Source organism: Gobius niger, assembly GCF_951799975.1.
Source record: "Gobius niger genome assembly, chromosome: 18".
NCBI lineage: Eukaryota > Metazoa > Chordata > Actinopteri > Gobiiformes > Gobiidae > Gobius > Gobius niger.
In genome coordinates this window covers 15,082,982-15,109,664 of record NC_136869.1, presented here as the reverse complement: position 1 = coordinate 15,109,664, position 26,683 = coordinate 15,082,982, and the positions used below count along the sequence as shown (strand labels likewise).

At 42.4% G+C, this 26,683-nt stretch overlaps 1 protein-coding gene across 2 annotated transcripts in view; it reads left to right on the top strand.

The window, feature by feature from the left end:
* sema5a (sema domain, seven thrombospondin repeats (type 1 and type 1-like), transmembrane domain (TM) and short cytoplasmic domain, (semaphorin) 5A) overlaps positions 1-26,683 on the top strand; it is a 174,403-nt gene that overhangs the window by 56,998 nt on the left and 90,722 nt on the right. For both annotated transcript variants that reach the window (XR_013793838.1, XM_079575795.1), the window contains exons 3-6: positions 4,482-4,581; positions 8,086-8,131; positions 22,281-22,343; positions 26,098-26,196. Coding sequence is in view for 1 of the 2 variants with exons in the window: in XM_079575795.1 (XP_079431921.1) it covers positions 4,482-4,581; positions 8,086-8,131; positions 22,281-22,343; positions 26,098-26,196 (308 nt within the window). In the remaining variant the exon portion in view is untranslated. The remainder of the gene's footprint in view (positions 1-4,481; positions 4,582-8,085; positions 8,132-22,280; positions 22,344-26,097; positions 26,197-26,683) is intronic.

Below are 26,683 nucleotides of genomic sequence, written 5' to 3'. Positions count from 1 at the left end.
TTCAATTAATGCTGAAACCAGATGCAGCCACAATGGTATACAGACAGTATGAAAAGCTGTCATTGTAACAGTCGTGAACGCACCGGGACCACATGTTGAATTCTCCAAACCGGCTCTGCCTCCACACTATGTTAGTCCTCCTGCCAGGTGATTCTGACCTTTTAGGAGATGGGTCCCTGGGTGCCGCACTGCAATCGCCCACTGCTCCTCACAGGTTTCCCCAGCGGCGTCCAAAGATGGGTCAAATGCAGAGGACAAATTTCCCTACGGGGACTGTAAAGCACACCTCTCTGGCCTCTCCACTCTGTGTGATCATCCGGAATAATCGCAAAGGGCAGAGCGGTGTATTCCTTTGCTACGCCCTATCTGGATTTCCAACTTTATGACTAGTGAAATGTATTCCTGCATCTCCACAGGGTATGTCACTAAGCGCGGTGGGTGTTGTTCTCGCTTTAAACCCCTGAGATATGCCGCATCTCTAAAGCATATTTAACAAGAGCCCCTGGTGGAGGCTGCAAGGCGTTTAAAGGCTGTAAAGTGTGCAGTAAACAGACGCTCCACGGGCCGAGTCACTGTGCAGCCACACACAGCCCAGGACTTTTATCATCCCCGAACGCCACGGTGAGAAAGACGCAGGCATGAAGATAAGAAAACAAATGAGATGATCGCATTCATAAACACAATGGGCTGTAGAGGTTATAAGATTTCTTTTAATTGGCCCTCTGGGGTGAGATTTTTATTTACTATGAACTCCCCCAAGATGAATTATGTAATACAGAGCCTGTTATGTTCCAAGAATGTGCTGTGTGCATATAAAGTGTTCGACAAATATCAATAAATGTATATACGGTGTAAAGGCTTTCTTTCACAGAAGGAATGAAAGCTTTTAATATCTTTAAAAGCCATGATTATGCTTAGTTTAGAATCAAAAGTTCAGATTGGAATGCATGGAGTTTTGCCTGTTCTCGTTATTCGTCAGTCTGGGTGCTCTGGTCTCCTGCAAAACATGCACATTTGTCCATCTGTCCTCTTGATTCCTAAAGAAAATAGTTGGCTTTGTGGTGCGCGGTAATTTTTTTTTGCATTGATTTCCTCTTAACACAATTTGTGCAGGATCAACGGAAGTATTACGCCGTGACGCCTTTTGCGATCGAGGCAGTTCATCACAATCAAAGACCGCATTTAAATGTTTCTTTGAGCGTAGTGAAAACGTTGAATCAAAATGCAGTTGTTGTTTTTTTTTCTATTCATTTGCCTCTGAATATTTTCATTTCGAAGTTGATGAAAAGTTCCTTCTTTTTCTTTAGACTGACTGCTGTGTCAAGGTCCGTGTGTTATTGCAAGCACATAATGCACATTTAGATCAAGAGTTTATGTCGAGGCTTTCTGCTTCCTCTCAAGTCAAAGAAGCCTCACGACACTTAGGAGAATGTTGTTGTGGAATATAATACAACGCAGTGACACAACGCCAACTGTGTTAACAACGTTTTAGTCCAACTTTACACATGGGACTGTCACATTGCACTGAAGCGCTGAAAGTCATTGCCTTCTCCTCATTATTCTCCTACGTGCGCCTGTATTTAGACCCAAATTGTCTTTTCACTCGAGAGCCTGCTGCCACCTCCTCTCCTCCGCGCGCTCTTGTCTCTGAATTGGTCGCGCGTGTTGCCGTAGCCGGTTTCTTTGCCAGCTTCAGAGCGCTAGAGTTCCCAGGCTGGCAGGCTGTATGGAGAGTGGCGTGGCCTCTGATGTCTGCAGTAAATATTTATTTAGCCTGTCATTTTGCCTTCGCTCCGTGTCAGAACCAGGACTAACAAACCGGATGTGAGTGATGGAGGTCTTTTTCAGGGTGAGGAGGGAGGATATAGGGGTTAAGGGGATAAGGAGCTGAAGGAGGGAGGGAGGGAGACTTATTATCCCCAATCTGCTCTGTGTGTCTTTTCTTCTCTGCAGACAATCCGTTAATTCAGGCAGCTCTTGGCAAACCACTCTGGAGATTTGATGGCGATATTACTTATATGAAACACTCAGTTAAAGAAAATATGGCCTATTTTGACTCTCTGCAAATAAAAGACCAAACTAGTGCTTTTCGATTAACTACATAACCAGATTGAAATCCTTCTGCAATGGAAAATGGAGCGTCATAGCGTTTTTTAACATTTTTTTTATATTTCGCGAATGATGAAGATGCCACACTGTTTCTTCCAAAGTGAATTCTTGTTTTGTTTAATGAAATGCTCACCTCCTCAGATCCCTCTGCAGCAGGAGCCCCACACATAAAACGCCCCGTCTCCCGCGTGCTGGTGTTAGAGACATGGTAGATTTATGGGCAGCGGCTGATTCGCCGAGTGGTGTCTCCCTCAGGGGCTGCTGGCTGCATTTGTATGCCAAGAATCCCTTTCAATGGCCCTAAAAAACAAGCCCTGGGATTGGCACTTGCAAAACCTCCAAACTCACGGAATAAGCCAGACTGAATCCACAAATGAAAGTAAATTTGGAAGGGAAGTTGGTATGTTATGATTATGTTTGAGCTGGTGGCTTTTCGGGCATTTTGTAAATATTGCCATTTTTTAATTCTCCGCTTTCTCTGCCAATGCATTTATATTTACATTTCCTGTTATTGACGCCATCTTGAGGGCTTTGGCCAGCTATATTAATTGGTTTCGAGTTGTTAAATGCTCTGGCAACAATCCTCTTGTTACATCACGTCAGACCCATGATGGCGTGACAAATGCTCCTCCCAATATAACCCTCTTCTTCCAGGCTTTGGGCTAATTAATTTTCCATCATATGTAATCTAATGGTGTATATTTGCAGTGTATATTTGGCTTCTAGCATTCCCCCTACAGTGCACAGGCTGCAAAAGGACAGATGCTTTTCAATTCCCCTCTTGCTTCTGTTTGCCTTTGAATCAAAAAATCCCACATTTGTCACCGAGCCTGAAGTACATCCTTTTTCAAAGGCAGTCTGTGGAGAGAGGCATGCTTTCACATGAAACAGTGGCTGACAGGTGTGCTTCAAGTCACTGATAATGTGTTTCGAGGGGGATTTTCTATAGTCCTCTCCCGCTTTTGCAGGCCTGATGGAAAGCTCCCCGGTAAATTTATAAAAAAGAAAGGCCGTGATGTATTAAGTTCAGAAATAGCTCACAAAGATAGTGATGAATGAAAGGACTGCAGCAACCACTCTATAAAATTCAGCCTTTGCAAGTTATTTGTAACAATCCACAGTGTTCAGACACTTCCCATAAATGGAAAACAGCTTCACAATACATGGGTCAGGTATAGCATGATGAGCACCTGCTATTATGTACAAAGTGCTGTGCTCATGTAAACCCTAAACTTTTTTTCTAAAGCAATAGCTGTCATTAATTTCATTAGCAATTTCGGCTCTTGTGCTGTCACAGACCATTTGATAGACGATATTTTGCAAAGTGCAGATATTTCTGTTAATGAAGGTTCAGCACAGATTTTCTCTTTTGCAAACTGAAAGATGGTAGGTTAAATTGTCAGTCATGGAAGGGTTAGGTTTACAGAAAGTACATCTACTTCATCTACTTCTACACATTGCACGCAAACATCTTCAAACATACTATACTACAAGGGAAATTGATTTGAAAACAGGAAAATATCAGGTTTAAAAGTAGGAGGTAAAAGTAAAAGGCAAGGCAAGGCAAGGCAACTTTATTTATACCGCGCATTTCGTACACAAGGCAACTCAATGCGGTATACACATATTTCTCACACTGGAAACACTCCTGAAGATCTGCAGTGTTGGAGGAGTCCCAAACTGTGTGTTTTTTTCCCCCCACTAAAGCAGTTTGAATGTATCCTTTTCAACTAAAATGGTTACAAGGGCGTGACAAGTGATGGACTGGAAGATGGATTGACCCGGGGTAACTCATGCTATCGGGTGTCCAGACTGCAGACAGGCAGGGCTCCAGCGGAGACCCTGTGATTCGATTGGTCATGGGGTTAATGGCCCGGGCGCCATGACAACAGGCATGAAGTGGATAAGATGTCACAGACTGTCTCTGGAGCGGGGCTACTTTTGGACTTGAGTTTTGTTTATGTGATTGACAAAAGAGTCAGTTTCCATCAGTGTAAACAGAGGTGAAGACACAAAGGTGAAAACTGCATGAGCTGTGCCATATTTTATACAGAAGCAATATCTTTACTGGAGCACGAGAGCAGATGTGAAGAACTGCCCCGACTTCTGAAGAGTTTAGCTGATAATGTGGGAAAAAAATCCTAATCCTGCCCATATAGTAAATAGGTTAATCCCTGTGTCAGTGTGGCAGTGAACCAGACCTGCCAGACTTGGTCGTAAATTTCACTTTTTAAAGGGGTCATTGGAAACGTCCCGCGTGGAATTTACGGCCGTCTTGAACACAGTTAATTCATGAGCAGCTGTCATCCTCTGTCGTAAATACTCCTCCCGTGATTGGCTAACGGTGCTGTGTCCTGTCGTGTGATTGGCAGAAATGGAGCCGTGGTACGCGCGCTTCAGGGCCGAGGGGACGGTGGACTACTCCCAGCTGACCTTTGACCCCGGACAGAACGAGCTGATTGTGGGCGCACGGTAAGATCATTTTCATTGCTTTTTATGACGCCGCTGCATTCTTGTACTAAACAATGTGTAATGTGTAACAATTTGTAGAGTTGAAGTTATGACTCTTTAAGTTAAGTTTATGTAAAAATTAGTAGTAGAAGTTGTAGTGATCTGATTAACCTCTTACCCCCCCCCCCCCCGCCTTTTCTCTGATCGTTTTCATAGGTTTTTTGTTGTTGTCATTTTTTGTCACTTTCTTCACGTTTTGTCATGTTTTCATCACATTTTCGTCACTTTTTTGTCATGTTTTTGTCACTTTTTTGTTGTATTATTGTTACTTTTCCAGCACATTTTTGTTGCTTCTTTGTCGCTCTTTTCATCACTTTTTAATCATGCTTTGGTCGCTCTTTTGTTGCGTTTTCTTCTCATTTTCGTTGCTATTTTGACGCTTTTTAGAAGAAGCTTATAGATTTGAGGTGGGGGTGAAGAGCTTAAAACTATGGAAAAAGAAGGTATTGCAGTAGCGGTAGATTTTGCTTTTCAATTTCTCAAAATCTAAAAAGAAAAATGCATACTACAAGATGTTTTAGACCCGCAGATTTTACTAGACAGTATGACGTGAAATGGGCTTGAACTTGGAGAGAGAGACAAGCAGCAAATTGCCGGAGCAAAGACTTGAACTCATGACACTGAGGCGGGCACATTGCTCTGAATGTCTACTTCGACTAAACCCTTTTGTCCGACCCCCAGTTCAGTAAAATTACGATTATTTTCGTATTTCACTGTTTATTATATTCATGGATTTTGCCCTGCTGCTTTGTCATGATGGTAATCTCGCAGAAGACAATGATTACTTTCACAAAAACAATATTTTTCACAGACAGACACACACAAAAATTACAGTTTCTTTAGCCCCGCCGGTTTCTTTTGGGTTCTGTCAGCTGTGTCTTTCATGCTCTTGACTTTGTTTTGTTTCGCGCGGCTGCATTTCAAAAGAGCGTCGACTTCTCTTTACCTTTAAGTGCATCCTTCATGGGCTCTTGAGTGAGAGGTATGGATGTGCACACCGGCTCCTTCCCGTGTGAAGACTATTCGGCACTGTTCTCTAATGGCCGGGCTGTCGATAGAACGGAGCGCTACAAAGCGAACAGGAGATAACAGTGGAGCTGGAGAAGGAGGGAGACAAACAGGAAACCCACGGGGAATTTCCTAACGCATCTTTGGCTCTAGAAAAAGGGAAAGGCTAATCAGACAGAAAGCGTAGGTATTTTCGGTGGCACTTTCTAGGTGTTGTAAAATCTAACTCAATTGAAATTGCACAAAAGCATTCAGGTAATCCCATCAGCGCTTGGTATTTGCAGCACTCTGAAAATCAAATAAGACATTTAGTTAGATTGTCAGCCCGCGATGGCAATGACTCAAGTGTGAAAGGCGAAGTGATTCAATGGCCGTGTCTGAAGCATGAGAGATAATGGAGCTAAGGAGCGATCGATGCAGATATCAATACAGTAAAACAGAGGGGCAGAGCCTTACGCAGGCAGGCCCAGAGTCACTCTCCCAGAGCGGAGTCCGAGGAGAGGAAAGGTGGAGAGGTGAGCAAGTGGTTAACAAGGGAAGAGTTTAAAAAGTGAAGAAAAAAAAAGCTGAAGTTAGAGTTACTTTTCCACCTTTCCTTGAGAAATTGAGTCTGAAAGTGAAATTTAACAAGAGTGGAATATGAAATCTTACTTTGAAACAACAAAAGCAAATTGGAGGGAGCGCTCCAAGGTCAGAAAAATCAGAACTTGAAAGTTACAAACACTTATCAATATTAATAGCTTTACCTGCTGCACTACCATATTTTCCTAACTATAAGTTGCTCCGAAGTATAAGTCGCACCAGCTAAACAATGCATAATGAAGAAGAAAAAAACCTATAGAAGTCGCTCCAGAGAATAAGTCGCACCAGACAAACAATGCATAATAATGCATACAGTATATAAGTCGCTCCGGAGTATAAGTCGCATCAGCCACCCTAGTGCTCCGTTGACGTTGTTCAAGCACCCATTTGCGAACTCGTTCCTCTAGCTGTGGCCATCTACTTTTTAGCCTGTGATTAGCTTTTTTTATTTTCTTCATTGCAGTAAGAGTTACCTCCGCTTTTCACCAGTCCCTCACAAGTTTCTCACTCACTCCAAACTTCCTTTCTGCTGCTCGATTCGGCTACATATTTCACTACTTGCAGCTTGTAATCTTCAGAATATGATTTTCTTTTTGTGGGTTTTGTGTTCAGAGTAGCAGATACTGGTACACCAGCCTAGAGCACCCTCTAGCGGCTGTGAAAATAAGGAACATGTGAAATTATATATTTTAAGATATAAGTCGCACCTGAGTATAAGTCGCACCCCCAGCCAAACTGTGACAAAAAGTGCGACTTATAGTACGGAAAATACGGTGTTTACTTTTACAGGTTTTGAGAAGTGGTGAAGCAGTTGTTTTACAGTTTTATTATGTTCCTCCATCTACCCATGTGAAAACAGAAGCAACAGAAAATACTCACACTTCCCTCTCCCCAGACACTGAGAATAAAATATGGTTTTCGACATCTTCAGACCATTATTTTATTCTTTTTACTTTGCACCATATTTCAAAGCGATTGTGTTTGTGCTACCGTCACATAATGGTCAAATAATATAATAGACCAGTTTCACGAGGGTGCATTTTTCTCCATAAACATTTAATTGCAGCTTCTATGCGCTCTAATTCAAAGTAATTGTATATAATCATAGAGTAGCTTGACATATTGTTAATAACAATAATGCGCCATTTCTCTGAGGGGATGTTTATTCCAGAAAAGTTGCTGCAGCCACCGAAACTACTTTGTTTGTGCCTCCCGAATGTGAAATGCTTCAGGCGTTTTGCGATAAGGACCTATTAGAGTAAGCTTTGTCTGCAGCGAGGCTTTGATTTTCTTTCAGTCTAATACTCTCTTGCTATACATTCCCCCATACCGGCGTCTCAGACAGGTGAAACGGCAGGAGATAAGATTACAAAGGCTCTCCTCTTCATAGCTCATATAGAGTCTTATGAGTGTGTTCAGGATTCATCCGAGGTGTGTAGGAGGTTTAAATGTTTTTACTCACAGCTTCACCTTTTTCCAGATAAAAATAGAGAAGAAAGGGCACGATTTTACTCTCAGCGTTCGCAAAAAAAACAACTCTTGTCAACTACATCTCAAAAATGGGACGCGTTGTTCCAATCATGTGTGTATGAAAGTAATATGATACAACTCAGAAATAGTATGGCCCAATTTGAAATCCGTTACAAATCAGTTGCAGGACATGTTTGTGGAGGTTTTAAACGTAAGACCCTATGGAGACTGCATACGAATCATTTACAGTACTTTTGCTTCATTTACCGTATGCTTTACATGACCTTTTTTCCAACTCACTCCTCAGTCGTACTTAAACTCAAAAGCTCTGTAGCCCAAGTCTCCTGTCGCTCCGACGGAACGGCCCCAGTCACTCAGTATGACGTTGTTTTTCTTGTATTTCAGAAATCACCTCTTCAGACTGAACCTGGAGGACCTGACTCTTATCCAGGTGAGTCGGCTCCGTCTAAGTCAGGGTTTATAATACGCAGACAAATTCAGAAAACCACAAAAAGCAGTGTCAGTCGCAGTCTCCTGCTGCTCCAATCAGTTACAGTAAAGCGATTTGGCGTCACGCGTCACAACATGTTTGTGCGTTTTCCGACGGTGATTCTGTAAAGCATGCAAACTGCTTGTGCTGAATCCTTGGCATTTGAAACACGCATGTGGAGCTTTCATTTTTGTTTTCATTTTCAATTAGTGGCTTTAATCAGGCTGTTGAAGAAATCTACACAAAGATGAACTTTGATACCTGTATGAACAATGGTTAATGGACATTCTCTTTTACTGTACTCTTATAGAATGGGTCGGGTCTGTTTAATGTATGTTTATATTTGATTTATGTTGTATATGTGTATTGATTTTTGGCTGCAGCATGGGTGAATAGCCCAAGACAAATTTCCCACAAATTTTTTTTTTTTTTTTTCCTTTCTTGTCTATCTTATCCTAAAGCATGGTGCTATAAGTTTGCATTACAGTTTCAGTGATTACCTTTAGACACCCTGTGTGACAAAGGGATCAATATGTATTTGTATGTTGCTGTTCTGCTTGGACTACAGGCAGCAAAATATGAGGTTCAAAACATTTGGTCCTTATTTAAATGCTTTATTTTAATTACCCACAGCAAAAGTTGCTTTGTCTCAGTTGTGTTTTTTGTCTCACATGGCCCCTTGAGTCTTTCCTTTCTAATAAAAGTACCTCTTGCCTGGAGACTGTAGCAAATTATTTAGAAAATGAGTCTACTAAGCTCTGATTTATTGACATTCAAAATTTCTACTGAAAAACCTTATTAAAAGCAACTTTTCTCATGTACCCCCTCGGGTCCCCGTACCATTGGTTGGGAAACACTGGTGTAGAGGACGTTTCGTGTCACTGACATGTTTGGTGGAAGTTCTGACAGTGGAACTTTGTGCAACTTCATCTCTATGTATTTAAAATAAGGGACAGAAAATCCTATTATATATCTTATTCATACTACATGTCCTTAATAAAAAACACATCAATTCAACTGTTCATTAACTCTTGTATCAAACCAAATTGGTGTTTTTTTTCCTGTTTTTGCAAGCAAACATTTTGTCAAATCACACTTACGTGTTTTCTTAATCCAACACAATTTCATTTAGTGAATCATATTTGTGTGCTCAAAACGAAGTGTTAACCAGTTATCCAAAATCATATTGTTTTGAGGCTGCGTCCTAAAATAATTGGAAATACAGAATTATTTCTGTCTCCACATTCTGAATGCAGGATTTGTGGATAGGTCAACTCTGTCGATTGGCCACGAGTCAACAAGTGCAGGATGTGAATACACGGTAGTTATTATTCAGAATGGACTTTCCAACGCGAGTTACTTTCTCAGTGTATTATTAACACCAACTATCTTCTATCTACCACAGGCTGTCTTTCAGATTGGTGCCAATATTTCTTTTCTGTTTGTATGTGTCAAGCGTGCACTACACCCCACTGAGCAAAACAATTTCTGGCCACACAATTAGCAGACGCACATCAAGGACCTGTCTCTAGGTTGTACTAGCGAGAATTCTTTGATCATTGTTGTTTGCCATTTACACCCTGAAAAAAAAACGATCAGAAAAAGTGCATGGAGAGCGTAACAAAGTGCGCTCTGGAGGGATCGCCTTGATACAAATCTGGAATAGGAAATGAGACAAAAGCTCTTGGAATTTGAGCGAAAGGACGATGTAGCAAACAAAAGGATTGGGAAGCAGCATAGACGTGGAGAAGAAAGCTGGCAATACCCCCTAGGGTGCTGAATGAGGGTGTGCGTGCGGCGCTATTCTTTTGTGGAGCCTTACTGGGACACACATGCTTTTAAAAGATGTTCAATGAGCATTCGGAGAGCCCAATCTTCTGTTCTCTTCTTATTCCGACCCACGGTTCGCCTGCTATTGCCCCCAGAAGAACAAGAGATTCCAGCAGCTACAATCAAACGCTCATCTCCAGCATGTCTTCCCTCATGAGGCCTCAGTATAATCCCTTGCTGGATCTTGGGCCAATTTAAAGGGGACCTGTGTTTAAAGTCCCTTGCTTAGCATCAGGCAAGACCAAGGCTAAAGTGACCCCATTCCATCCCTCACATCAAATCCTTTTTAACCACGATGAAACATTAATTTGTGATTTGATTTGGATGTCTGCGCTCAAGTTTCAGTGACATGTAAAAACACTGTGCTAATAACCTCAGGTGCATGCTGTTATTGATGTTGACATTCATTTAATTTATGAAAGACAAGGACAAACTTTCCTATATTCAATGTTGAGATATGCAAGTGTTTGAATGGAAATAAACAGGGTCATTCTGATTGACGTCTGTGCTGAAAAGAAAAGACCGAAAACATGTACGTTCGGTATTTGAAACGATAAATACATTTATTTATTTTTGGCCCTTTTACTTCTAGTGCTGATATTTGTGATTGGTCAAATGCTCTGTCAGGGACTCAGATAGCGCCAAGTGCGACAAAGGCAGTTTGAGTACCATCGGCTGTTCTCTGTGGGTTGCAATGGTGCTCAAACGAATTGCGTCCTCTTAACAGCGGGAAAACAAGCTAAAAGCTACACCTACGCTTGTCTTTGTGATTTCACCCTTTCCCTAAGCTCAGTCCTGTCAGATAATTCCCAGTGGCACTGACTTGTTCTTGCATGGCAGACTGCAGAACGGAGCAGACTGTGGTAAGGTATGACTGGCTTATAGACTATGAATTACAAAAAGATTGACTATGCTAAGATGGGGATAAGCACCATTGTGTAGAACGACTAAATAATGAATTTAAATCAAACTTGAAGAGGGGGTATCATGTTTAATGGCTTATAACACAGCTTTGTATGTTTTAGCATCAATTGTGTGTGCATGAATAATACATCCATCCATTATCTACCATTTTTGTGGGGGCAGCTGGTTGGAGCTGCCCAAATCACATTGCACCAGTCCCTATGGCTCCTCCTGCAGGTGGTGGCTCCACAGAAGGACGGCCTCATGGTTCTAACCAGGCCTGTTGGTCTCTCATGAGGGGCTTCTGAACCGCTCTTTGTCTGACCAGTCACCTAGGACCTGTTTGCCCTGGGAGACCCTACCAGGGGCACGAAGCCTCCGACAACAGAGCTCCCAGGATCATTTGGGCGCTCAAGTTCCAGGAGGGGATGAATAATGCACTAGATGAGAAAAGACTCTTTTGGGGAGCTCCTATGTGGCTTGGAACGCCCTCTGCAGGATTACTCAAAACTGTGTGAATGAAGCAAACTGCTAAAACTATGTCCTTAGCTACGGACTTCTTCAGGTGAAAACTCAGGGTATGTATTTGATGAGGGGAAATTCAAACAATGTAATTTTAGCATTTTAGTTCCCTAAAACATATACTTTGACCTCTTAATCCCCGCCTTAACAGAGCACATTTTCTCCAGTTCTGCTTCTGGACTGGAGAGCTTGCAGATGACTATTGGCCACTAATCTAAGCTTTTTTTTTCTTTCTTGACATGTTTTGGTCACATTTTTGTTGCTTGATCACATTAGATGAACTTTATAGGTCTTAGCTTTCAAATGAGGCATTACACTGGCCAATATAGATGTGGGTGAAACTGTGCAGGTGGGGGTTAAAAATGGTAGATTTACTGTTATGAAACCAGTATTTTTAATGTTGCATAAAGTAAGAAACCCCTGTATGGTGGATCATATTTTCTGCCCGTTGTTTCTGTGCATTCTGCTAGTCTTACAATGAACTGGTGGTCTGAGCTTTGTATTACTGGGGGTTTAGGGAGTAAGTAACAGCCAAACATGGCGGGCTTGCCCAGTCTATTGCCCTGCTATCGAGTTGAGACACGGAGATCGATACGGGCTGAAGCCAGTAACCATAATCTCCTCAGTAAATGCCCTTCTTGCTCTGAGGTAATGAAAAATAGAGGAACATCAGAAGTTGCGCGGCGAGAAGGGCAGACGCGTTAAGCCCTTTGAGGACTTTTACACTTTCATTGGCCGCTGTGTCTTTTTGAGGCCACTCCACGGATTTGGTCTTCAATAAACCCCCTCAAGAAGAAAGGGTTCACAGTCACTTAGAGATATAAAGGTTGTCTTAAAAGCTGTTTACAAGAAAGGCAGGTCTCCGAGAGGAAAATCTCACATTACGTGCTCCACGCGCGCCAGCTAAATAGCAATAGAAGCCGAAGTTTGAGCTAGGAGTCTGCCCTTCACACCGCCTTGATTGGAGAGAAATATCTTTTTTTATTCCCCCCCCTCCCCAGCATCTCAACAGCTTGAAGAGGTCTAACTCTCACTGTCAACCTCTAGCCTCATCTTCACTGATGTGGAAAACGCTGTCAAGAACAAAAGGTGGCCACATTTCTCCTGGCTTTTCTCTGACGGCTGCTTAAAACTCTACAGCGACAAGCACTCGCGGAAACAATAACTTTTTTTGGCACTCGCTTACACAACACTTTGCCATCATTTTATGTATATTAAAAAAAACTATATTGTGGAAAGTTGGCTTGAGGTGTATAAAGTTGCTGGAATAAAACATAACATAGACAAAAAAACATTTGAATGTGATTTCTTTCAACAATTTAGTTGACATTATGTTCATCAGAGCCCCAGGATATGAACTAGATGATAATTGACTTCCGACATGTTTTGCTTTGTTTATTCAGACAACAGTTTTCCATCATATGTGAAGTGCAGCAGGGGCTCATCTCTTGGACCAGACAGTTCTCAGCTCTCCTATCAGTTTGACTTATGAATTGACAAAGCTTCTTGGATGAAAGACTCAACACTTTCTTCCTCAACATCTTATCCTGACTGGATGACTGACAGACTGCACGTGCATATTCCTATAGTGGCCATCAAAATCAACAAGGTTATTTTCCTTTTTATCAAAGCAATGTTATGCCTTTGTGCATAGACCCGCAGTATAACGTTTCTGAAGTTTGTAGCGTTTGTATAGTCCTACGAATAAATAAATCACACACTTAAAACTACAAGGTGAATTTCCTTTCTTCTTCACATCTGTTGGATCTGACCTTCTACTCTTTGTGTCTCTCACTCACTTCGGTCTTAACATATGCCAACCTTGGGCCGTGCATGCCTCCTCTTTCTACTCACAAACTTTCCAAAGGCCACGAAGGACTTGACTTCTATGTCCATTGTGTTCGCCTTCACAATGAGTTGCTTTGGTTTCTGAATAGCTAAGCTCACTCAATGCATAACGCTACCTGCCTTTTGTAGCGAGGCTGCGAGCATGTAATGTACTGTCAATGCAGGGAGTTCAGTGTCTTGTTCTTTTGGTAAATCGAAGCAGGATGCTGACAATAGCTTGAAACACGGCCGGTCGATGAATCCGAGGATGAGGAGAATCAGTGCATTGTTTGTGAGTACAGCAGGAAGGCAATAGAAAACAAGACCATACGGTAAGGGGATCAATGAAAGCACATCCTTTTTCCTTAAAAGCTTAATCGGATCCACTTTGTTCAGATTTGCTGTTTTATAGCTCAGTGCAGAGGTATGTAGGGATATTCAAAAGTTAAAATTTAGTAACTGATGAAATCTTCTGAAATATTTAGTTTTTGCTTGCTTGCTATTTCTGTCAAGTATGTGAAACACTAGTGCTAACAGTATCCTAGTAGTACAACAAATATTATCCATATGGTTCAAGGTATGGTAATACTAATACAAATACAAATACCAAGAGCCCCCACACCTGCAACACAGTGGAGGGGTCACAAGAGGAGCTACAGGAAACAAAAAAAGGGACAAACGAGGAGCTATCCAGGCGAGACTCACAGCTAAGCCACACATGCCTTCTATTGTTCTGGCTAATGGATGTTCACTGGAGAATAAAACAGATGAACTGCTAAGCTCTTCCCAGAAGATGGTGAAAGACTGTGGTGGAGTGGAGGGAGCTGTCCAGGAAGAGCAAGGAAGTCAAGGAGCTGACCAGTGCAGGACACCACACTCTGAAACAGGGACTAACCCATTTCAGAGGATAAGAGGAGCTACAGTTTCCTCCACCTCCAAAAACATGCTGGAGGTTGACCCACAGTGGCGGCGTGGCTCAGTCGCCACGGCTCAGGACTAACTCCTGAACACTATTTACGCTTGCACAATGACAAATAAATAAAGCACTTAGTTACTTACTTATTGACTTACAAGCCTGTATTACAAGGTTCTCAAAGTGCTGCACTGTAGTCATTATTTATTAATTCCACACTTGGTGGTGCTACTATTGTAGCCACCGCTGCCCTGGGGTAGACTGATGTCAATCCGCACCATCAGCCTCTCTGACATAAACCTTTCACTCACATACTACATTCCTTCAGGCTGTGGATGAAGTGTCTTGCCTGAGGACACAATCTGCACCTGTCGGAGCTGGTGTCGAATCACCAGCCTTAATGATTGAACGACCGGCTCTGAGCCATTATCGACCCATGGTGAAAAGTATGTTTTCAGTAGTAATTGTATGTGTTGCAGTACTAGTAAATAAAGATTAGAAGTAGCAGTAGATTTGTGGGAAGTTGTTAATATTCAGTCACACTTTTACCTGTTTTCACGGCTGTTTGAGGAACCATTTATATACTTCCATAAGCGTAACAATACCTTGAATAACTTTTAAATGTTTTAACATATTGTAGGTTTCACATTCTGTAACTCATTAACTCCTTTCAGAAAGATGATAAGTAGGTGTTATATTTAAAAAAAAAAAAAAAGTTAAGTATCTCTCTTGTCTCTTCCAATTACATCTTGTCCTGCAGTCAATTAGCTTTCATAATGATGAGAGAATGGAAAGTGTCCTCCTTAAGAAGCATTGCTAATTCAATGCTAGACATGGCTAACGTGGCTATTTAAATGCATGGAATATACAGCGTCCTGGGATTAAGATAGGTCTGTAATATTATCCCTTGTTTGGATTGGGGTTTCTATTAAGTGAAAGCGCCGCACTGGAACAGCCCCATCCACCACTACATAATCTTTTACGAGGTTATTACGGCTACGACCATTCGCTTAGGCCCGACATCTAGACCAATTTTGAGCGCAAATGTTTCAGGCTCTTACATCAGCGGGCCCGTAGTGTGAATAGTAAATATTGTGCCAGTACATCAAAAGATAATATCAGAAATTCATAAAAGAGATTAAATATTCCCCCGCTGCTCTCACACCGTGGAGCCAGTCCGTTCTTAGACAGCTGTCAGCAGAAAGAATGTGCTCTGAGTCCTCTTTATGCAAAACACTCTCAATATCAAGTTATTAAGAATGCAGACCCACGCGCCTCCATCGCAATGACGAGGGGGCCTACACTGTGTCTCTTGTTCGGCCCCGGTATGTACGCTGTTGTTTTGTCTGAGGAGCTGATCCCCCCCACCCCACACCCCCCACACACACCGCCTATCACTGTACAAGCCCACAGTGGTATCTCGACGGCACCCACCTCACTCCCCGACAAAGGCTCTCATAGTGCTGTTAACGCGGCCGGAACAGAGTGGCTTATCTCGAGATAGAAGCCCATTAGTAGGCAGAGGTCGCGCCGTGTTGCACTAAGCCTCCGCCGCAGCAACCTTTAACTGCATACTCACGTACAATTAAGCCATTTAAATGTTGTGATTTTGCTTTGTCGACTTGTGAAGTGCGGATCACCGGCACTCTTGACGAGTTAACATCGCCCAACGCTCAAAGACGCTGTGGTATAAACTTAGTGGGCGAAGATGGGTGGAACAATGCAAATGCTGTTTTAAGGAGACAATTTCGGGTTATTCTAGGCTGCCCTGAATGCGAAATAAAGGGAATTTCTAATATGTGAGATGAATTAATTTATAAGATATCCTCATAAGCAAACTGGTTGTGAGGAAATATTTCCACTTATCTGCGCATTTACTTCCAGTTTCCAACCATTTTTTTGTTACCTATGTTTATTCTTCTTCTGTCAAAGCAAATCATCTACCTTTTATGACAGGGAGCGGTTTACTTACATGTCCTGTCATCACTGCGCTCGCTTCATCTCTGTTCTGCTGACCTTTGTGCCGCCATTTGACTGTGTCTGTCATGCCAAGGAAGAAAAAAAAAAGAAGAAGAAAAACGTCTTGTGATCCTTTGTCCCTGTGAGGCAGAGACAGATTATAACAGATATGCTCGCAACGTATTTCACTCGGCTTCATCTTGGGATCAGTGTGCCTGAACAATAGCATGTTAATGGGCTTTTAATGTTCCTTAATGACGCTCGCGCTGGCGTGGCTGTGATTCTGTTCATTTGGCGCAGAGAAGTCACATCAGGCCATGAGTTGGAGTATTCAGTGAAGCCAACGCGCTACTACCCACACTGTCATGCACCCTTTACGACTGCATTTAAAGGATCAGTGTTGAGCTAAAATAATCTGTGGACTATTCAAGTTATGAAGTTGTCCCCTCATGTAAAGCACACCTGAAATTGTCTTTAGTTTCACGCATGTTTGAGAAGTCACGCATATTCAGCCTGTCTCTGTCTGGAGAGCTCAAAATACTCACCCCCACCTGCTGATGTCATGAAGTGATGCTCCCTGCATAGTGTCACTTTCTCCTTTCAAATAGTCTCCACTGTCTCAAATAACTAAGAAATTCTTTAACCTCTTAATCACCGCCTTAAAGCTGGGGTACTTGACTTTTTGTAAATTTGTTTTACTACCACAATGTATGTTCTAAACGGCAAAAAAAAACAGACCTTGTTACTAGGGCTGGGACAAAATATCGGATCGGACTTGGATCGCAATACTTCGTGCTCCACACATTTTAAGGTAAACATATCACTTGTTATCGATACAGACGGCATCTCGTCATAGAAGGGGGCGTGGCTCCGCCAAGGGGGAAAGTCGAATGAACTTATTTACCACACATAAATAAAGTCAAGTCTAAATCGGGTCCATATGGATATTTGTTTACAGCAGATTGTTCTGTAGAAGTGAAAAAAACTGCAGTTGTAGGTAGCGCTAGCTAACTGTTAGCATTAGCCTGATGCTAACATGAAGCATCAAGTCCTCTCCTCTTCATATCTTTATTTAGTAGAAAACTACATTCATAATTCAGCATTTGTTAAAGTCGTTTTTGAATAATTAAAGAAAGTTTCGATTTTTCTCAATTGTTTCCATGACCATATAGAGTTCGGGAATGTGACGTCATATCGCTAAGCATTATGGGATTAGCAGCAATTGTAAACTAAGGGAGATTTTAGAAGTTAAAATACTGGAGTTATTGTTCACATTAAAACACTTGGACACCACAGTGAGTTAGATGTATTTACCAGCAGTAAATCAGCAGCCAACGGAGGTGTTCCATGGCTATTTTCTCCACTTTATAAACTGTTTTTAGCTAATGTTAGTCAATGGAAATGTATGCTAACAGCTGCAAAGATGGCCGATCTCCATGGTAACTGTAGACATTCCCGAACTCTATATGTGGGCGATTCCAGAGATGCGTCTATGTAGCTATAATTGCTTACTGCATCGCAATAGGTATTGTATCGGCCCCTGGGTATCGTGATTCGTATCGGATCGTGACAAAAGTGGATCATCCCAGCCCTACTTGTTGCATGGTCTTTACCTATGTTTTTTTTTATTAAGCGATAGAAGATTGAAGTAGAATCTAAATCAGTGACATTCATTTTAAAGCTGTACACCAGCTATAAACGCAAACGTGCACATAAACAATTTGCTTGAACAATTCAGACATGCAGGAGGTATTGTGAGAGCTAGAGACGAGTTTAGGCCAAATAGAGAAATGCCACAGTTTGTGCAGGAAAAATCAGGTACCCCAGCTCTGAGGGCCTTTTCTCTAGTTGGGCTTTTGGATTTTTTTCCTTGCATTCTTGCTGTGTTGCCATAACCTTTTGTACTTTTTTTTCCCTTTGCTTTTTCGTCAGAGTTTTTGTCATATTTTTGGCACTTTTCTGTTGGTCTTTTGTGGCTTTTTTTGTCACTCTTTTGTTGGAATATTGTTGCTTTTTTTGGGTCACTTTTGTATCGCAGTTTTTGTTGCTCTTTTGCTGCTCTTTTTTTATTTTATTTTTTTCAAGGAGCTGTCAGGCTAAGCCAAACTGTAGAAAATGTGCTTCGGTTCAGGTTGGGGCTAAGAGGTCAACCGAACATGGCTGAAGGAGACATAAATTATTACTTTTGTGAAGTCCGACCACAGTAGATGCTCTTCTGTTGAGGTCCATTACAACAGTATAAAGTTTTCCCTTGTCATGGAAATTTGCTGGACAAAGCAGAAGAAGATGGATGGGTAGAGGAATAAAATTGGTCGTCCATCCAGCCACATTTTACAGAAATCAAAGTGTCAATGCTTTTGCTTCCTCAAGAAACTCCATCTCTCAAAATGCTATCTAAAACACTGCATACATGTAAAATGCTTTGATAAACTTGACTAAAAATAAAAGCAACCACTTTGGCCCATTTAAAAAAGAAGCCTCGTTGTAATTTCCCCATGAACTATGATTGATTTTTACACTGCTCTTACGGGAGTCAGTCTATCGGCCATTAGCAGGTTTTAGCCCGCCCCCCTTGCGATTAGTGAAAGCACTTAAGAGCACCCACGGCGAGATGCTTGGTGCGCAGCCTTTAGGAGTGCTGCTGCTGCTGCTGCTGCTGCTGCTGATCTATGTGGTTTGTGTCTGCGGTGACTCGCCCCAAGAATAGCCTCCCCCGGCCTGGAATGTGAACTGGCACACACACACACACACAAGAAGAGAGAGAGAAATGTAAGTCAGCTCCTATTAATACATTTCTTATCCTCTCCGAATAATGCCACAGTATAAGCCACCTCCCGCTGTTGTGTGGATGGTATAGGTACAGGGGTAGTCTGCGCTCCCCAAAGGCTGCTGAGGTGCTGAGCTTAGTCCTCGCCACGAAACGCACAGAATTCCTGCAGAAGGAAGATATAAGAGCGGTTCTCCTCCGCATCAAGGGGCTTTACTGTTTTTATCCCCGCTCAGCCATGGAAAATCGCGATGCTACGGTGGAATTTAGCAGCTACATACATAAGTCAGTGGCATAAAGATGATGTTTAGATATTGTTTATTGATTTACTCACTATCCAAAAGCCGCTGCGTCGACTGTATGTCCTTAACAGGAAGAAACACCTTCTGTTCAAGTCTGTGTAATTAATCTCGGAGGTTAATTGCATGTTTAATGAGAAAGGTCTATCCAAGCAACTACTACTACAGTATACTGTATGAGCCTGAAGTGAAAAGGGCTTTTGAAAATAAGACTGAAGCAGTAAAGGTCCTATGAGCCGAGATTGATTTCTTTTGTTTTTTGTTATTATGTTGAATTAGATTGTAAACTAAATGAGTTATCTGTATCCTTTTGCCTTGAAACCCAGCAAATGTTTCTGAGTATAATTTCAACTTACACAGAAAAGCTGTCCTTGGAACTACATTGTTTTACATCGCTGTATACTGACACTTAACCCGCTCCACCTATTCCAACAATTCCACTCGAGAAAAACGTCTTTGAATGCAGATTGCGGTGAACTTGAAAACATTCTTCTTCGCCCTTACGTGACTTTTTCTTCATTTGCATCATCGCGCCACTCACTTTTTTTTTTTTTGTCTGTCATAAGTCTACTCCTCTCTGTCTGCCTTCAGCTCCGGTGGCACTCGCGACTAATTTCCGAATGTCGCCTCTGCACTGTACGCTCCTGCCTACACGGCCTCGCCACTGTCTGGAGGCCAACGCTCATTTCAAGAATAGCCAACTTTTATCAATGAGAGCGCTCTCCCAGGGGTCGCACTCAAATTAAATGGATGAAATTGGACCAGGCCAGTCTCAAAACCTCAGAGGATTCATCTTGTTTCTGTCCTAGCCGTTTGTAAAATGCACAAGACGTCCCGGTGTTCGCCCCGCACATGTAAATCATGTCGACGTGCTGCTCAGGGGATCCTCTGTCTTAAGATGTCTCTCTCTCTCTTGCACATAAATCACCGTGGCGTTTGCGGTTGCCACTTGGATCTGCAGGTCTCCGCTTGGTGCACACCTTAATTGGATTCTGCGTCTGTCTGTAGCATGCTTTATTAACTTGAGACCTTTATGTACAGTTATACGTGGAGATGTAATTATTTTCTTATCTATTTATGACTTTACACAAGTCAAACTGCTGTAGGAATGGTCTCGTTATGATTCCACATGTAATTATTTCGTGCTTATGCTATGAGCAATGTTCATATTTATTTCAGAAAGAAAAATTGCACCGAGATGCATTTCCGACTAGTGATGGGAGATTCCATAGTTTTTGGAATTGTTGCACTTTGGGGTCATTTCCGTTAATACGGACACCAATACTGGTCATGCGATTTGGTAAAAGCATTTCAGGCAATGTAAATGTTACTCAAAGCAGTACTAAGTAACTTGTTTACCTTGATAAATCCTTTCCGTAGTCCATCTGGGAGTAATACACGTGTTAATGGTTGGGGGGTCTTTCATCTCCCCCTGGTGTCTCTGGCCAGAAAACCACAATTGCAACTTAGCTGCCACCGGGTATGAGTCACCCGTACACACTAATGGAATCAGGCTAACGGGTAAACTAACTGCGGGCTAGCGCCACTTAGACAGTATTTACAGCCAAGTTTGAGTGAAAAAAATGGTGTAATTGGATGTACAATATCCCTCTCTCCCTTTGTCTTTTCTGTCAGCGTAGTATTTACTCTCACGGACAATTAATGAGTAAAAAAACGTGGTGCTTATGGCCTCTAGGGGCATGAGTTACTTAGTGCTGCTTTAAACTGGTTATTTTGTACTATTCATGTGCAAACTTGTTACTCCTGTCACCTTATGTGAAGGTCAGTGCAAGAGCTCTGTGTTTTGGCACAAACCAGTGTTGTATCAGAATCAGAATAGTGTTTATTTCCATTGTTTGGGAACAGGTTCACAAACTAGGATTTTTTCTCGGTACGATCGTGCAACATAAAACACATAACACCGAATTTAGACAAAAATAAGCTATAAAAACTTTAAAACTATAAGGCTATGAGGGCATGCATAAAGAAGATTAAAATAAAAAAATAAAAAGTAACATAAAGACGAGAACAATTTGATCGATCGAACAACAGCGGGATTGTATTCTGTTTTTGCCGTGATTTTATTATGAAGCTTGTCATCCAGTATTGATACCCAGTGAGCACTGGATCTGTGTTGATATTGTGCCCATCCTCATTTCCCTCTGAAACCTGCCCTTGCCAAAAGACACAATAACATGGGAGGTTTATGGAGGTCATGTACAACACCTCCCACCCACTGCACGGGACTGTAGAGGAGCTGTGCAGCTGGTCCTTCATCCCCACTGCTCTCAGACTGTACAACCCTGCTGTAAAGTGACTCATGTGCAATGACTGTTATGCAAAACCACGCGCAATAACCTCTTTATCAGTATCTATATGTATCATCAATTTATCAATCACCTGTAAACTGTAGACTTTGCACTGCCATTGTTGACTTTTTGTTATTGTGTCCATTGTATAGAACATACCTGTAGTTACTATTCCTTGCTTGCACATTACCCTGTTCTGTTTTTGTTTGCACATTCTCCTGTCTATTTTCACCCCGTGAGTCTTTCTTGAGAGCTGATGTAACAAGTGAATTTCTCCATTGTGAGATCAATAAAGCTCTATCTTATCTTATCTTTGAAACACTGACCCAGTTCGTGGCCACCCGCTGTGCCACCATCAGCTGCAATTATTGAAATGTTGTTTATGGGAGCTTTGAAACGGCTTGTGTGTGTGTGTGTAGTTTAACAATCAAAAGTAGCAACTTGTGTGTTTCTCGCATAGGCTTTATTACACAGTTGGGAATGGATCTCAACATTCAGGCTGTTATAGTGGCCACCATGTGCGCTGCGACCCAACCCTTAGGGCATCATTTTTTCAGTTCAACATTCAGCACAGCAGTTCTTGCGTTTTTCAACCTACCCCAGCACCGAGCCCAAACTTCAAATGAACTTGATAGATTGGGCACGGCGCCACCACAGCAGAGTCCGTTATTGTTTGTTCGGCATCTTGAGAGCATTTTTATTAGCTGCGTCAACTGTGACAAGCTCCTCCGTGTTTCTCATGCCAGTTTTGTCTCAATAGACTGTCTGTGTGTGTCTGCAGGAGGCTGAGTGGCACTGCGACGAGTTCACCAAAGGAGCCTGCTTCAGCCGCGGCAAATCAGAGGTGAGTTTAAGTGATGGAGGAGGATCTGCGGAGTATTACTTTATCAGGCACTTGTCACCGCGGGAAACGGGAGAAAAACAAGGGCGCCGGCGTCTTTGGACACTCTCGAATCCATCCACGCCTCGTGCTTTTTGGACCGCCAAGTCAAAGAGAACTGGAGATAGGAATGATGCACCATAATACTTCAGCACATTTGAATAGGAGAGAAACGTTTGACAAAGCTACCAACAGATTTCAGGCATTTTCTCGGTCAGGTTCGTGAAAGACAATGTGCTATGGATGCTGGGATGCTGGGACTCTTAACAAGTGGCGCATTAACCAAACTTTACAATAACATCTAATCTGTGCGACTCAAGCAGTGTTAATTATCACTTTTGCTGCAGACTGTGAAGGTTTGATAGGTGCCAAATCTTTCTTGGTGTGAGATTTTAATTAGTACATCCATAATTGAGCTTCTTCCCCATTATTTTTGCCGTATAATTTTGATACACGAGGTTGGTGGAGTTCAAGTTTACATCAGGTTAAAATCTGCTTTGTCTGTTTGTGCCTGAGTCGTCCCGGGCCAAGATCACCCAGACACAGACACGTAGCCCGAAAAAATGTGCTCGTAAACTCAAGGGGGGGGGAGAGAGATAAAGGAAATGAATGTTATGTCACCAATGCAATTCAGGGAACGGGGATCAAAACTAAAGTATACAGTGCAATGATGAGGTGTGGGCATGGGCACGATCATTGTAGATTTGGATTTGAAAACTGTTTATTTCGCTTCAACCGCCCAAGGCTTTATTTACCAAATTAATTCAACTAATTAAATGTGTCAAATACCCTTAACTGAAAGTCTCTCATTTCGTCTTGGCACTGTATCTTTAAAACTGTGGACTAAAGGCCTATTTCTTTTGTTTGCATTTTCATATAAACCCAATCCCTTCGCGCGCCACAGTAGATCTCACAGTTCTCTCAATTATGTGTATATTTGCAACCGCAGCTTCTTAGTCGTGCTTCCGCGGAGACTATTGTTTTTGCAGCGTTCTATTTGTGTGCAAATGTTTTCTTTCTGCGGTGAGCCCTCCTAAGAGACAGATGGTTAGCAGCTGAACTTGACTCGTAGGTGAACTGCCCTGCCCTCATCTGTATTTGCCTCTGTGTATTTATCTTGCTGTGAAAGCTGGTTAGAGCCCTGTAATATAAGACACAAGCGCGGGCCGGGCCTGCTTCAAGATAGCTGCAGTGAATTACAGGCTATACGGCTCTGCCCTCTGAGTCAAGGCAGTAGTCTGGTATTGTTCTGTATGTGATCCAGCCCATAAGAAATCCACCCAAAAAATATGAAGACATTTGTGCAGTCGACAGAGCACCGGAATACACATGTTTTATGTTACTCCCTATACAAGCTTCACACTATACCCCAACTTAACCACCCACCACATTGTTGCAATGCTCTGACTGGGGGACAAAGGGTAGGTATTGTTTTATCCAGGGCTAGTGCAGGTACTGGCCCCCCAAAATTCTATGTAATGGCATAAATAGGATCTGGGCAGTTTGGAAAGCTAACATAGAAGTCTGCCATTTTGAACAACTGTGCATGAGATAAAGACAATATAGAAAATGGAAAATGGCTATAGAACAGCTCCATTACAACTGCTGAGTCAGATGCATCTCCTACACTGAAGAGTCCAAGTGCTTTAATCTGACCGAATCAGTATTTTAGATTTGAGGCTCGCCATTGATTTATTGTTATGAAATGTGCCAGGAATGTCTGAAATCTTGGCACAGAAGCCAGAACTCTATTCCCATACACATCTTTGCCGATGGACCTTGGAAGCAATCGAAATGTGTCCTCAATGAAAAAAAACAGAACTAAATAACTTTTGCCCCTGGAGGCCACAAGCGGAACTTCAGCAGTCATGGCATGTTAAGTTTTTTTACTCATTGCCTGTGAGAGTAAATAGTACGCAAGAAAAGACAAAGAGAGAGAGGGATATTGTACATTGTGCCACAACCCAATTACACAATGAAGATATTGTTTTCTGCTCAAACTAGGCTGTAAACACTGCTAAAGTGGCGCTAGCCCGCAGTTAGCTTTGCCCTTTAGCCTGTTAGCTTCTTCTGGTCGTGATAAAACAAATACCGACGTTTTGCAAAATGTTCATCAACAAATCGAAAGCTGTAGACAGAATACAGTCAGGACTTACCTGCCAAAAGTGATTTTGTAAACAACTGAGAGCAACAAGGGAGCTGTTTTCCATTACTGTGTATTGGGGCTGCCTGGTCGGAGGCAGGGAAAGTTGCAAGGGTAGTTTTCTGGTTAAAGACGCCAGGGAGCGATGAAAGGCCCCCCCCAATCATCCCATTAACATTTTATGATAATGGGATGGGATTTATTAAGGTAAAAATGTTAGTTCTGCTTTAAGTTAAGTTTAGTTAAATAGTCAACAAAATGTCAGCCTTCCATTTTTTAAAATAAGCTTTTGCGATTTAGAGCCATGATCAATAGTCATCGTCTAAGTCTGTGCAAAAATGCAGTTTTCACCATCCCGCGAGCAAATGTACCTTAAGTGATTGCGTTCTTTGTAAACACGTCAAAGTCCTCTCTTGTGGATACGATTTATTTTCACGGCGGAAAACAGAACGCCGCGTAAAATGACTTGACGAGCCTTGATTGCTGCCTGCGTTTTGTTTTTAACGTCGACGTGTGAGCATAACGACGGCACCGTTACTGTCCTGATGTGCGGCGTCTGTCAGGAAGTTTTCATAAACAAGTCAAGATTATAGCCCGGGCAAATATCAAGAAATGGCATTGTTTACCCACCAAAACACTGGGGAAAACAGGCTGCAGTACATATAGCCTGTGGATTTGTTTGCGCCGGAGAGTTGCAGCAGCACACACAGGCAGGTTTATGAGTCTGTCTTGATGGAGGAAATAAAGGCTCCTCTCCAAGTGCGAGCCGGGGTGCTGTCCTAAATCAGGTCTGAGAGGGATTGAGAGAATGTCGTTGTCCCGGACACCTCAAGTGTCTCCCACAAAAGCGGCTTTACAAGGCGCTAAATTCTCCCCCTGACCACGGATGGCCTCGACGGAACATGCAGCAGACGGGGCGGTGTGTGTTGGCTGGCATTTCTACAGTACACTTACATTGTGATTTAGTGTCTTAATATAATGGCGAATCATCAGCCGCATCACACATACTAAAATCCGTGAAATAAAATACCTCCTCATGTTTCAAATGAAAGTTTCAAAAACCCATTGCCACGGTGAAGTCATGGAAGAGTTGGTTAAGCCATTTGTTAAGTCAATCCATCGCGGTTAGCCCACCTCTGCGAACATGTGGCTGTGAACACTTCAAGATCATTTGCCCAAAAGTGGATTGAAATGATTGAAATGGGTTCTGATTGAAAGAGTAGACTTTTTGATTGGACTTTTTGACCAGTCAACAAAGCACAGGCAATTTTCCCGACTGATCCTGAGTGATTCTCTCCCACGCCCGCCGCATTTAGCCACACTACACTCCTCTTCACAGCCGTCCCAGCTGAATTAAGGTGTGACTGGGCTAAGCTGTCTGAGTATTACCTTTGATTGGGCTGTGTCAGTCTTGCCCACGACTTGTATAGCCCTCCCGCAGTCGCCTGGTGTTTGTTCTCGTTTATCGACCCGATGCATAATCTAGAGAGCGGGACGAGTGCCGCTGCCTGTCGATAGTCGATGATGGCTAATGCTAAGTGCTAATGAAGACGTGTGTGTTTTTTTGTTGTGTAGGAGGAGTGCCAGAACTACATCAGGGTGTTGCTGGTGAATGGGAACAGGCTGTTTACCTGTGGGACCAACGCCTTCACCCCCATCTGCACCAACCGCACGGTAAGTCCCACAGGCTGTTTGCTGCGATGTTTAGTGCAATAAGCTCTTTCGCCAAGATATGTTTATAGCAGACAGAGGAGCAGAATGTAGAACTAATAAACAACATGATTACTACTCTAAACTAAACACATTGGTTGTTTCAGCTCAAATAAATATATTTTAGAGGAATTGTCTGTAATGGAATACATGATTATTGTTCTGGTTGCTGGTTCTAGACGATCGTTCAGGTATCGGTATCGAAAACCAAGTCTCGTCAAAGTATCGAGAAAATGTTTTAGCGGTACCCAACTCTACAGCCCTACTCTCAAATCCTAAAACATTACCATTGTACAGGAACAAAACGTAGCAACAAGAGAAAGGGGAGGGGAGAGTTCAGCGACCTGACAGCCTTGTAGATGAAGCTGTACTTCAGTTAGTTGGACCTGGCACGGATCGAGACTCCACTGTCTTCTCTCTGGTGGCAGAACTAAAGGGGCTGTCAGAGGAG